The sequence below is a fragment of the Dipodomys merriami genome, unplaced genomic scaffold, assembly GCF_024711535.1.
Source record: "Dipodomys merriami isolate MVZ:Mamm:240054 unplaced genomic scaffold, mDipMer1.0.p SCAF_60, whole genome shotgun sequence".
Taxonomy (NCBI): domain Eukaryota; kingdom Metazoa; phylum Chordata; class Mammalia; order Rodentia; family Heteromyidae; genus Dipodomys; species Dipodomys merriami.
This window is the reverse complement of record NW_027206180.1, coordinates 3,748,081-3,761,005: the sequence shown is the minus strand read 5'-3', so window position 1 is coordinate 3,761,005 and position 12,925 is coordinate 3,748,081. Positions and strand designations below refer to the sequence as shown.

Here is a 12,925-nt window from a genome sequence, read left to right as displayed (position 1 = left end):
ATCCGATTCCCCCTCCACACAGGGAGACGGTGCTCCGGGGTTGTGGCGTGGTCCCCTCTCCGAAGGGGGACTTTGTAGTATCCAGCGGCCTGACATTTCCTAATCAAAAGCTTCCGGTTTTAGCTCCTCAGCTCCTTCAGCGTGTTTTCGGATGCTCTCTGGGGTCTCAGCACATTTAAAGGCTAATTATATAGTTAAAGTTAATTATTCATTCATTAACATTCAAGAAGCCTTTAACAAGACATTGGCTCGTTTTGATGAATTAATGAAAGCAGAGTGGGCCTGTTTGTGTGTGTGTGTGTGTGTGTGTGTGTGTGTGTGTGTGTGTGTGTGTGTGTGTTGGAGGTTTCATCTCAAGTGTTACAAAAAGAAAGGAAGGAAGAGACATCTCTTTGATGATAACTGAATGTACGTTTTTAAGGTCATGTCAGAGCCGCCTTGTGCAGGAGAGGCATGGCTGGGTGCTTCAGCTGCTCAGGCACCTCTGGGCAGCCACGCAGCCACGGAACGGCAAGCGGTGCTGCGGTGCTGCCCAGCGCGACACAGGAGGCCTCTCAGAGGACCTCTCTCAGCGCTGGTTTCATCATCATCGATGGGGAACTGGTGCCCTTCCTGCAGGAGCCCCTGATGGATGGAGAAAACTGGAGGCAAAGGTGTTTTGTAATTGCAGATCCTTTGAGATTCAGGGACCCGTTGGTCAATGATGAAACCATGCTGCATAGAGGCAGCGGTGGGTGTGTTAGTAATAGAGACTGAGACACTAGGCTATCCAGAAAGTACCACTGGGCCAGGACAACTTCTGGCAGTGTCTGCTTAAGAAAGAGCTGTCCAAGTGGTAGAGCATGAGCCTTGAGCTGAATTGCTCAGGGACAGCTCCCAGGCCTAGAGCTCAAGCCCCACGACTGACAAAAAAAAGAAGAGAGAGAGAGAGATCTTTCATGCGATTGTTTCTAACATATTTATAAGATTATGTCTTTGTTGCTTTGTATGTCCCTCCCCCATGGTATAGCCCCTGCTTTCACTATATATGATGTTGGTATATGTGGAGGGGAAGGGAAAAAACAAATTGTTAGAACAGGGATACAGGAGGACCCATTGCAACAATGAGATGTACACGTCATTATGTCGAAAAACGAACTTTACAACTTTGGTGGGGTGATGGGGGGAGAGAATATGAAGGGATGGGAAGGGGAAACAAAGGAGGATAAGAAATGTGCTCATTATCTTACCCATGTAATTGTAACCCCTCTGTAAAATAATAAAAAAAACTAAAGAAAAAAAAAGAAAGAGCTGTCAACTTCAGTGGACTTTGAGTTTGTGAATGCAAACTCTCCATTCTGACTCTGAGTTTGTAAATGCAAACTTTAAGATCAAAATTATACTGGCATTGATTAATTTGCACCAAGGAAGCATTTTCCAGAGTGAACCCCATTAAGCTAATTTAATTCCTAGATCGATGTCTTGCATAGCATAGTTAAATTGTTTCCAATATTTTTTCCCCAGAAACTATTTTCACTGGAGTCAGTTCTTTTCGTGTTTATATTTTACAAAGATTTGATTCATTGATCAGCATTTGGGGCACAACAAATTTTACTAATTTATAATTTCTACCATTTTGATTTTTCTTTTATAAGTTATTATTTCCACCAAGTGCAATTCTCCTGGGTCAGCATCATGCAGAGATACAAGACTCACCAAGAAGACTCCAGTCAGCTATGGATTTTTGTTCAATAACAAATTTCACCCTGTGTGCTTTTAGCTGTTTCCAATTTAATTTGGGTTGATTATTTCCATCAGTAATACTCAGGAATAACTGGTGGGTAATATTTGTTGGTTTTTTTTTTAACTGTGAAAGCTCTGAGTGGTTTTGTAAGACAGGGACAGAAAAAGGCAGAGAAGAGGAGAGGATGTGAGAGAGAAAGGGCAAGAGGAGGAATAGGTGCAGACAGAAGCAGGTGCCAGGGCAAAAGGAAAGATGCAGAGATATGGAGACATCAAGAATAAGAAAGAAAACGAGTCTGTGAGACTCTTACCTCCAGTTCACCACCAGAAAACCAGAATTGGCGCTGTAGCTCAAACTGATATAACACTAGCCTTGAGCAAAAGAGCTCAGACACAACATCCAGGCCCTGAGTTCAAGCCCCATAACTGACCCCCCCCAAAAAAAAAGGGAGAAAATGATGTAATGGATACAAATGAAGAAAAAAAAAAAGAAATGGAGCAAGACAAGACAGGAAAGGACAGAGGTACAGTAAGCTCTGAGACAGACAGACAGATGATGCAGGAGATTGGGAAGCATGGAGTGGAAAGGGAAAAAAGAGCAAAACTAAGACTGGAATTGGGGTGCGTGTACACATTCTATACCTATCTGCTACTCTAAAAATAACAGGGAAGGATACAGCAACTCGTTGTTTTGTTTCTGAATGGACCATATATGAAGAGTGAGGAGATCTTGCAATGTAATCTCTTTGTTTTTAGGTGAGGAATTTCAGGCCAGGAAGTCTTTGGATATGCCATGGAGACAATGACTCCAGACCCACCTACAGTCTTCCAAAGCAACGCTCCTCCAAGGAGCCATGACCTGTTCCCCATGCCATTCTCAGGGGGCCATTGGGGATGAGGGGTGGGGAGCAAGCAGGGGTCTGGAGACTGGCTTGGTGGCCTGCTTTGGGAAGTGGGGTAAGTCTGCATTCTATACAGCCTGGGTGGCCCCATCTGGCAATAGAGGAGACAGTACCTCTCATAACGCGTCCAGCTAGATGAAGTAACAGCTACCAATCTGTGATGGACAATAAGGTATTACACGAACGCTTCTTCTCTCTTCCCCCCATAACTCACATGGTGGGAAAGCATGGATTTCTTCTGGAGTATTCATTTCCTGTGCAGCTCATTCAGTGACACTGCTCACGGTTTGCGATCAGAGCTTACTGGGCTCCAGCAAGTTCCAAGTGGAACATTATTTTCATCAAGAATTCTCAGAAATCGGCCCTCTGTTCAGACACTTCTTATGTGTTTACTATGCACCAGACATGGCGTTCTCATCAAATCTGCACAGCACACTCCTAAGTGAATGATTCAAAATGTGTCACTATTTTTTTTTTTTGTAAATGGGAAAATTGGAGTCTGAGAGGCAAATGACCTGGTTCCAGATCTCACTGCTAGACACACCAGGGGAGAAGGACCTGGAAGTCTGGGTACTAAGCCTTGAAGAACACCTCATCTTGGGACAGGCTCTGGAGAACTCTCTATACCCTGGGACTGAAAGACAGGCCCAGAAAACACAAAACTGAAAGAGAGACTAAGAAAAGAGTATTTGTCAAAAGTCTAAGACTGATCACAATCCCATTACGCATCAGATGAAGTCCTTTCCCTAAGCCCATTTATTCAATGCTCAAAGCATTTTCAGGAGATAGGATTTCACAGATATGGCGAATAGACTCGGGGAGATGATTTCCTTTGGCAAAGGCTACAAAGTGAAATGTGGTACTGCTCATAACCAACGTCTACACTCTGCAAGAAGAGGCTGCTCATCAGCCAGGTAACTGAACAAATCAACCAAGTACGTGGGACAAAAGTTTTCAGTCGGGCACTGGCGGCTCTCTCTTCTGTAATCCTAGCCACTTGGGAGGCTGAAATCAGAAGGGTCACTGTTCCAGTCCAGCCTGAGAAGAAAAATGTTTGAGGCTCCATCTCAAATGACAACATTTCATTTTTTCTAACGGCTGAATAGTATTCCATGATATATAATATATATTATACACATGATATATGTAGACATTATTGAGTGTATTTTTTTCTTCATCTACTCACTGGTGCTTAGACACACTTGGCAGATTCCAACGGGGGGGGGTATTATAAACAGCATGGCAGTAAATATGGGTGCAAATGCCTTATTTCGAGATTGATTTATTTTCCTTCGGAATATATGTCCAAGTGTGTCCTAGTGAAGTCATCCAGTCTGTCTATTTTTAACTTTCTGAGACGGAGCCCCAGAGGAATGTTTTTTTTAACTGTGCTGCTTGTGGTTCAGTTTACAACACAAGAAACTCATCTACCCCCTGGGCATTCGATTCTCTTCCTCACATCTGTGGAAGGAGTAATGATGCCTTTTTAAAAACAGTATTAAAGGTTTTGGTGGAAGAAATAAAGAGACTTGCTTTTTTGCTGCAGTGAAATAATTCTGATTTCACAATGTTGCAGGAATGGTTGCACTTGTTACTTTGTTTAAGTTAGGCTCAAAGCATGGGCTCTGGAGCAAGATCCACCCTGGGGACTAAGTGAAACTTTCCACCCCCACATCCCCAGTTGCAGCGAGGAAACAAGGAGGGCCACCATCTCTCAGGGTTGTTACAAGGGTTAAGTCATGGACAATGGAAATGTATTCATCTATCAAGAAGAATCTTGAGGGGGAGAGGATTGGGTGGGGAGCAGGGGAAGGATAGGAAGGGGAAACAAAGGAGGAGGCTACAATGCTTGATATGAAATGTACTCATTATCTTGCCCATGTAATTGTAACCCCTCCGTTCAGTATTTTCACAATAAAAAAAAAAAAGAATCTTACATCTTTTGCAGGAAAATGCACAGACCTGGAGAAAACTATGTTGAATGAAGTGAGTCAGGCTCAGAAAGACAAATGGTATGTTTTTTTCTCTCCAATGTGGAAGTTAGATCTAAAATATAAACATGTGTGAAAGTACATGAAGAGACACATGTACATCGATGCGTTTAAATGGATTAAAGCATGCTATACACAAGGGTGGATTTCCATGGTGCAAACTCTTTGAACAATTAACAGACAGTTTCACAAGCATGAGTGGCAGGAAGCGAAAACAGGTCTTCTGGGAGGGGGTGGAAGTTAAGGGAAGGGAGGTCATGCAGAAGAGCCACCAGAAAACTACTCTCCCATAAGTACATCCCCCTCACCACAAAAAATGTTACCTGCTACTTAGAAATACCTCAGTTTCCAGAGCAACTCACGTAGCTCACACAAAAATGCAATAAAGTGAACTTCATATAGAGAGACAAAGACACCTGAGTTTGCAAATGCAGGGGTAGAATAGTGCTGAAGGCTTTAGGGGAAGGCAGTAGGCAGATATTCAGACTCTACGCTTCCACCATTGCTAAGGGGAAAATCTTGCTATATTAGCCTGTGACTTAGCTAGCAGCCTAAGCAAAAAGTTGATAAGAGTTGCATCGTCAACAGACAAAAGCAAGCCCTAAAAGGCAGAAAGTGATGCTGTTTAGAGTACCAGAAGTCTGAAGGATGAGAGAAAATGACATCGGAAACAAACTGCCTTGCAAGGATGCTTGGCAAGTATTTTGAAGAATGACTATTTCTTGGATGGCCCTTTAATGGTAGTCAAGCCAAGGTGCGAGTTCAATGAATTAATATTCCTCTGGCTCAATGAAGGATCTCCGAGCTGCTCGGAGCCAATCCCACGGGGCTGTATAGATTTAACTGACAAAAGCAAAAAGACAGACTCATGTAAACCATAGATACATGTCAACAAATGCAAGAAGGAGTTGAGGGGAGACAATGAAGGATGAGGCTCACTGGACACATTTTTATTACTATAAGTAATACCTGTGCCGCTGGAAATTCATTACATGGAAAAGGATATAAAGAAAACCACAATCCAAATCACCTAGCAATATCTCAGTCAACATATTTCAGCGTATTTCCTTTTCGTCTCTTTTTTTCTTCTTTCATTCTCTCTCTCCCACATCTGAATTTACAGAATCTATGATTGCACTTTATTCAATTTCTCCCCCACCTCCAGTTTTGCTATTTCAAACACATCTTATGGACGGCCTTGCAAATCCTTTAATATCATTTTAATAGAACTGAACAGGAAGTAATTCCAAGGACAAAAAAAGAAGAAGAAAGATGCTTCTGCTCCTGAGTTTTTATTAAAGAACAAAATAAAGCATTTCCTAACTCTGTGATGTGGTAGCAATTATTTCTGAGCTTTATTTGCAGTGTAGGGGTAGATCTTAGAAACCAGGTCATTGTCCATCTGATTTTCTCTGGAGATGACGCTATTCCATTTAGAATGCTGATGTCTGTGCCTGCCTTCGAACTCAGCAGCTGAAAATGAACCAGCCATGCTTGATTCTGTCTGACTGATGAAATATAGCAAATAAAACTCAGCTCAGCAGCCTTCTGGAAAAAGAACTGCTGTGTATCCCTCAATGAGGATCTTTCTATGCTCCAAGCCTACCTTTATCTTTGCAATCCCATTCCCCTGCACCGCCTTCTCTGGAGGACAGAAATGAGGCTGCTGTGATTTAATCAACCCTCATACCAGCAAACAAACGTGATACATACAGCACATGTGGTAGAATACACACGTGTACTGCTGCAATGCGCGCTTTATTACACGAGTTTCTAATTCTCTGAACTCTAACCCTCCCCTACACAACTACCCAGCTTCTGTACCCTAGTTGGGAGCAAGTCTGACCCCTACAATATCATTCCTTCACTAAACAGCTTGCTGGATAATCAATTAGCTTTATTGAGCTTTGGGCCCTTCATTTCCTAAAGGGGATAATAATGGTCCCCAGCTCAGAGGAGCATTGTGAAGACTGAGATTATGCATGAGATACACTTAGGCCCAAGCTCACAGATTGTGAGGTCTCCACAAATGCAGAGATGCTATGGGAGCGTGACAGTGCTGTCCATGAGTACTTCCACTGGACACACGTGGCATCCACTGTAGGTCCAGTGGGTATAACTCCTAATCCTTCCTCATCCTCATCCTGTCCACTCCAGAGCTCTGTCTCTCGCTACATTCAGCAAATTAACCTCTCAAAGCCTGTGGGTCACAGATAGCTGAGTCACTGGCCACCGATACAAATGCGTATTCCTGACGCCATGACTTTTGAGAGCTTGTGCTCACGACTGTAAGATCAAGGCTTGATTTGCCGGAAAGTCATTTCTGATACGTGCCAGGAGACGTGGCCTCCTTTCTCCTTTTGTTTTTTATAGACACATCAAGGACAACTTGAGCTTTGTAAACAAGTGCTTGTCACTCACTCACAGGATAACCCTCCTTAGAATTAAAACAACACACACACGCGCACACACACACACACGCACACACACACACACACACGCACACACAACTGTATAAAAAGATGCTGCCAATGCAATGACTGAAATATGGAAAGGAAAACTGCAGAATGGGAGAGAATACTTGCAGATCATGTATCTGATACACCCAGAAGACACAGAGAACTCCTGAAAAATACAATGAAATTCAAAACTGGACCAAAACTTGGGGAGATAACTTCACAAGAGAAGGTATACAAAGGACAGACAAGCACGAGAAATGTGCTCAACATTACGATGCTACTCATTAGGGAGATGTGAGTCAAAAACCATGATGATCTACCACTCCAAACTCATCACGATGGCACTGCTGAATAAAGCAAAACCACAAAACAACTATGGAGAGACTAGAACCTTCATGCACCATTAGAAAGGAATGGAAAGTAACAACACTGCCCTGGGAGTCAGTATAGTGGTCCCTGGAAAACTAAACAGTAGAATCACCTTATGGTCCGCTGATTCTCCTTTTGGGTACATACTAAGAACAGATCGAATCAAGGACTCAAAGGGATCTTTATTCACCTATGACAATAGCAGCATTATTCAAAAACTGCTGGAAGTTAGAAGCAATCCGACTGTCTATGTAAGGATGAATGGATGAGCACCAACAGTTTGGCCCATATGGTAGAATATTAGTCAACTTTAAAAAGGGAGGAAATTCTGTCCTAGGTTACAAGCAAGGCAGACCCCGAGAACACGGCTTGAATGCCTTGTGGTTCCATTCAAGTAAGGGGCTTGGAAATAGTTGGAATCACAGAGACAGGAAGTAGAACCGTGGTCACCAGGGACTGGGGAGGGGAGAGGACACAGAGTTCTGGTTTAATAGGTACAGAGGCTCAATCTGACAATATACAGAGGTTTTGGATACCTAGGGTGTAACACACATGAAATAAGGCTTACCAAGAAAGTGCGAGGACTTGAATCCAAACCCCAACACAATCTATTTTTCATATGCTTCTCTCTCAAGCAGATTTTTTTAATTGAATTCCTTTAGGATAACTGATATCAAATTTTAGCATGTCTCAAAAAAATCACCTGGCCTGAGAGTAGAGGGTAAAAAGTGAGGATTCTCAGGCTCCATGGCTAGAGACAAAGTCCCGTGGTAGGCCCAGGCATCTGTCATGGGATTCAGGTATCGATGGCCCACTGGCCAGCCACTAGACATTGGGATTTGGGATATTTTTCCCCCCTAAATCTATTCCTGCAAAACTGACAGTAGCTTATGACTTTTGACAAAGTAAGTGTTTGATGCAAATAAAAGAATCTCAAAGCTATTTCGGAGATCAAACAGTTCATCCCTTTCATGTGTTAGATGGGGAATCTGGGGCTCAGAGAGGCCAGATAACTTGCTCAGAGCCACGGGGAGTTCTGACGGCGCCATGACTCAAAGCCAGATGGAAAGCCAGGCTCTCACCCAACCAGAATCCAAAGGAAATGTGGTTGCTTCAGAGGGAGGCAGATAGGCAAAATGCAAAGGAAACTCCACTGCTCATCTTTTAATATACTTTATGACTCTGGAATCATACATATGCATTATGTACTCAAATTTTAATTTAATTAAGTTAATTTATTTAAATAATTAACCGGGGACCTTGTTACACAGGCCCATGGTGTCTGCCAACATTAACCCCCTTGAAACTGAATCTCCAGGGGGTGCACTACTGTGTGCTCACCCCTAAGGGTGTGGAGTTACTTCCTAAAGAAGGGCTCACACCCCTTTAACTCCTAAAGTAACAGTATGAGTGTAGAGTAAATTACCACCTGCTCGAGTTTTTTTATGGTGGATGCCATAATTACCATATGCCTACCAGAAAACGACTTGCACATTGATGGTTTCCATTTCTCTAATCTTTTACTAGTATGATTATCTTTAAAAATGGGAAAAGAAAGAAATCAACCCATGTTTGAGCACTGGGTAACACATTGATGAGAGAGAGCCAAGCAGCTTTCAACTGCTGTCTCCCTGACTGTCATCCACACTGTGTTTGGATTAAAAGAACTAGAAACAATCAAACAAAACCCACATTTGTGGTTCAGATGGACAGTCATCAAAAACTGGTCTTTTCTGGTATTGTACCTAGTAAAGTTGAAAACACACATACCTAATGAATGACCCAGCCATTCCAGTCTTATGAGTACACTGAGAAGCTAGGTTCTGGTGGGTCATGCCTCTAATCCTAGCTATTCAGGAGGCTGAGATCTGAGGATCGAGGTCCAATATCAGTTTGAGCAGGAAAGACCGAGAGACTCTCATCTCCAGTTAACCGGCAAAAAAGCCAGAAGTGGAACTGTGGCTCAAGTGGTAGAGCACCAACCCTGAGCACAAAAGATTGAGGGACAGTGGCTGGGCCCTAAATACAAGCAAGCCCGGGACTGGCATACACAAGGCTGGATGAAGAAGATGGCCGGATGAGAGTGTAGAGATTAATAACCAGGTGGTCAGTGGTATGAAACCATCAAGCATATCTCATGTTTGAGAAATTTTGTCTTGTAATTTTTGTTAGGCTTTCATTTAAAATCTAAAAGAGGTACAGTTCAGTGGTAGAGCACTTGTCCAGCATGTACCACACCCTAGATTTGCTAGCAGCCTTGGAAAAAAACTGCAAGTCTGAATGAGCATTGTTTTGGATGAATTTTACATAAATCAATTCCTACTTAAATACTCTCCCGGACACTGCTGAAGGACCCAAGAGATTTCAAATGGGATGGAAGGATAGAATGTTCTCAGCCAAGATCCCCAGGGAGTGAGGGGAGATCTGGGCCCAGTGGCTTATGGGAACCCCCCCCCCCCGCATCTCCAACCAGACAAAGCAAGCAGCAGGAAGAAAGCAACTTCCGTCACACACCCGACTCAGGAAGCCCTGACGACCAAAATCCTTGTGAAAAGTTAATTTTCTAGATAATCAAAACTTCTCTCATTAAACAACTCTTTCATTTAAAATGAAATCATTTTTAATGGAATCCTTTCTAAATTGTATTTCACACATCCCTGCCTTCCTGAAGATCCACGGAATAGAATTTAACCTTTCAACAAATGACAATAACAATTAGGTACCATCTTCGTAGGAGGCACTACCCAAAATGCTTCGGAGCAAATTTTCTCCCTCAGTCGTCGCAGAATCCCGATGTATGAAATCCTGGCATTGTTCCATGGTGAAACAACCACCACACAAGATCACACAGCAAGCACTGGAGGCGGGAAGTTGCTGCAAAGCCTGAACTCCTTTATTTTCCCTACAGCTCCGCTGATGAAGGACATGTACACTACCGCATGAGGCCAATGCGTGGATGAGAACCCTTGCTGTACCTCTTCCCCTCATGTTCTTTTTCTTTCATCACTGCCTCCCGGCCCTGTGTCCATGCATGGTGCTGGGATGAAGCCTCTTGCATGGTAGACCAACGCTGGACCACTGGGTCACGCCCCCTCCTCACTCCACCACATTTTACCATTAGTTTGCACATCCCACTCCAAGCTATCACAAACCCCACTCCCCAGAAAGAAAACTCCACTCCTAACTAAAATCTAATACCAAGAACCTTTGTTTTTCATTTCTTTGGACTCTCAACCTTGTTCGATGTTTCTATTGGGCTAAAATAGCCCATGGAGTTAGAACAATCTTCTGTATTGGCTTAAGAAACCCCTCTGGTTCTCTGCATTCCCAAGTGTCCTAGATTTGTCTTTTGTTAATGTGGCTCCGAAGGAAATCTGGGATGTTCATCAGATTAAGAAAAACAGCCCTCCCTTCCTCCCTCCCTCCTCCTCCTCCTCCTCCTGGGTCCATCTGGCCGCGGTGGCTCTCCAGAAAATACTACAGCAGCGCAGATAAGCACCAGGCCTGCAGAGAGTCCATTTCTGTCGGGTTTATCAGCAGGCAGGCCTGCAGAGGGCAAAGAAACCCCATCCTTACCCCGTTTTCAGGCTGACCAAGGCGTCCTCCACTCCCTTCTGGTTGAATTTGGTCATGTACTGATGCATATACGGATAGTTATTCCGAATGTTTCTCTCTGTACTCCCATTAGGCACTGTCCCGAATCGAAAAGGTGGGGAGTAGTCATGAGGTCTCTGAAACTGGAGAGAGCAGAGAGATACAGAGACGGAGAGACAAAGACAAGGGTGAGGAAGAAAAACAGGAGGAAGAGAAGAAAAAAATTACCAATCATTTTTTTTCCAATGACAGGAGTTAAACACACATGTATTAGTACAGGACAGCAACTCTATGTGTGATACATATATACATACATCGGCACATATATACATGTATGTGTACATCCACAAATTTGTACATGCATGTATACGCATGCATGAGTCCTATGTATATATGTATTGAGTGCTCTCCATACATATAAATGTGTATATGTGTGTGTGTGTATGTATATACATGTGTGCTTTCCTTGTATATAACCTGTTAGGTTTGGAGGCCCTGTTCCTAGCTTGGTTGGTTGGCTCAATAGATACTTGCTGGATGAAACTTGGCTGGGCCATTATAGAGACAAGCATAGTGTAAGGCCCACAGTCACTGCTCAGGAAAACGTTGGCTGAGTTGGAATTAAGGTTCTACACGGGCCCGTCCCTTTATCCACTTTTGCTGTTGCTGTTGTTGGTTGTAGTGTCTGAACTCAGGCCTGGGAGCTGTCCCTGAGCTCTTTTGCTCAAGGCTAGTGCTCTATCACTTTGAGCCACAGCTCCACTTCCAGTTTTTGAGTGGTATTTGGAGACAGGAGTCTCGCAGAGACTTTTCTGTCTGGGCTGGCTTCCAACCCTGATCCTCAGATATCCGCCTCCTGAGTGACTAGGATTATAAGTGTGAGCCACTGGTGCCGGGTTCACCATGTTGTAGTTGTTGCTATAATCCTCACAACACCCCTGCCACATGAACACTCTGTTTTACAAGAGGGAAAACGGAGGCTCAGAGAGGTTACCTGCCCTATTTAACATACTACCAAGCAGAGGCCTGGAATTCTAATCTAGGTGGCCTAAACACAGGCAGAGGTCTTAATTCTATTACTCCTCTGAGACCAGCACTGAAGACCCTCATCTTGGTTTCATTTGAGGATCTGGAGGAGCCGATTATGTTAGCACATTTCTGTAATCCCAGAACTCGGGAGAATGTGGCAGGAGGCTTGTCAGCCTCGGATACACAGTGAGACTCCATTAAATAAAAACACAGAAAGGAAGCGAAGGGATTGGAGAGGCCGCAGAAGGGTATGGACACCCGAGGTGCAATCCAGAGGTCTCTCCAGCTTCCATCCCAGCAGGAACCGCTGGAGGCTGCATCCAAGTTTACCCCAGAGGCAGATCAACCGGACACATCACTCTCGTTCCCAGACTCACACTTCATTTCCCTGGTAATTAAAATTTCCAGTTGGAAATCATTTTCCCTCACTTGGACGTGCAACTAGCTAACAAGCAACTGTAACTGGACTTGAGCGGTGGTATGACTTGCACTGGGAGTGTGTGTGTGTGTGTGTGTGTGTGTGTGTGTGTGTGTGTGTGTGTGTGTGTGTGTGTGTGTGTGTGTGTGTGTGTGTGTGTGTGTGTGTGTGTGTGTGTGTGTGTGTGTGTGTGTGTGTGTGTATACCAGTCACTTACTTTAGCAGGCAATACTCCCCATTCACACACCAGAAAAAAAAGGCATGAGCCCAGGATCCTTTGCACGGTGGCTTCCAGCTCTGAGATCGCAGCGGTAACAGCACTGCTTATAGATCTAGGTGCTGGAGTCTCCAGAGGCACACGGAGAGGGCCTCTCTGACTGAAGGCTTTCCACTCCTCTCCCATTCTGCTGCAGGAGAGCAGCAATGCTCTCTGGAGACTCA

At 43.9% G+C, this 12,925-nt stretch overlaps 1 protein-coding gene across 2 annotated transcripts in view; it reads right to left on the bottom strand.

The window, feature by feature from the left end:
- Grin2a (glutamate ionotropic receptor NMDA type subunit 2A) overlaps nucleotides 1-12,925 on the bottom strand; it is a 294,332-nt gene that overhangs the window by 48,206 nt on the left and 233,201 nt on the right. For both annotated transcript variants that reach the window (XM_070003499.1, XM_070003500.1), the window contains one exon: nucleotides 11,020-11,180. In XM_070003499.1, coding sequence (XP_069859600.1) covers nucleotides 11,020-11,180 — 161 coding nt within the window. The remainder of the gene's footprint in view (nucleotides 1-11,019; nucleotides 11,181-12,925) is intronic.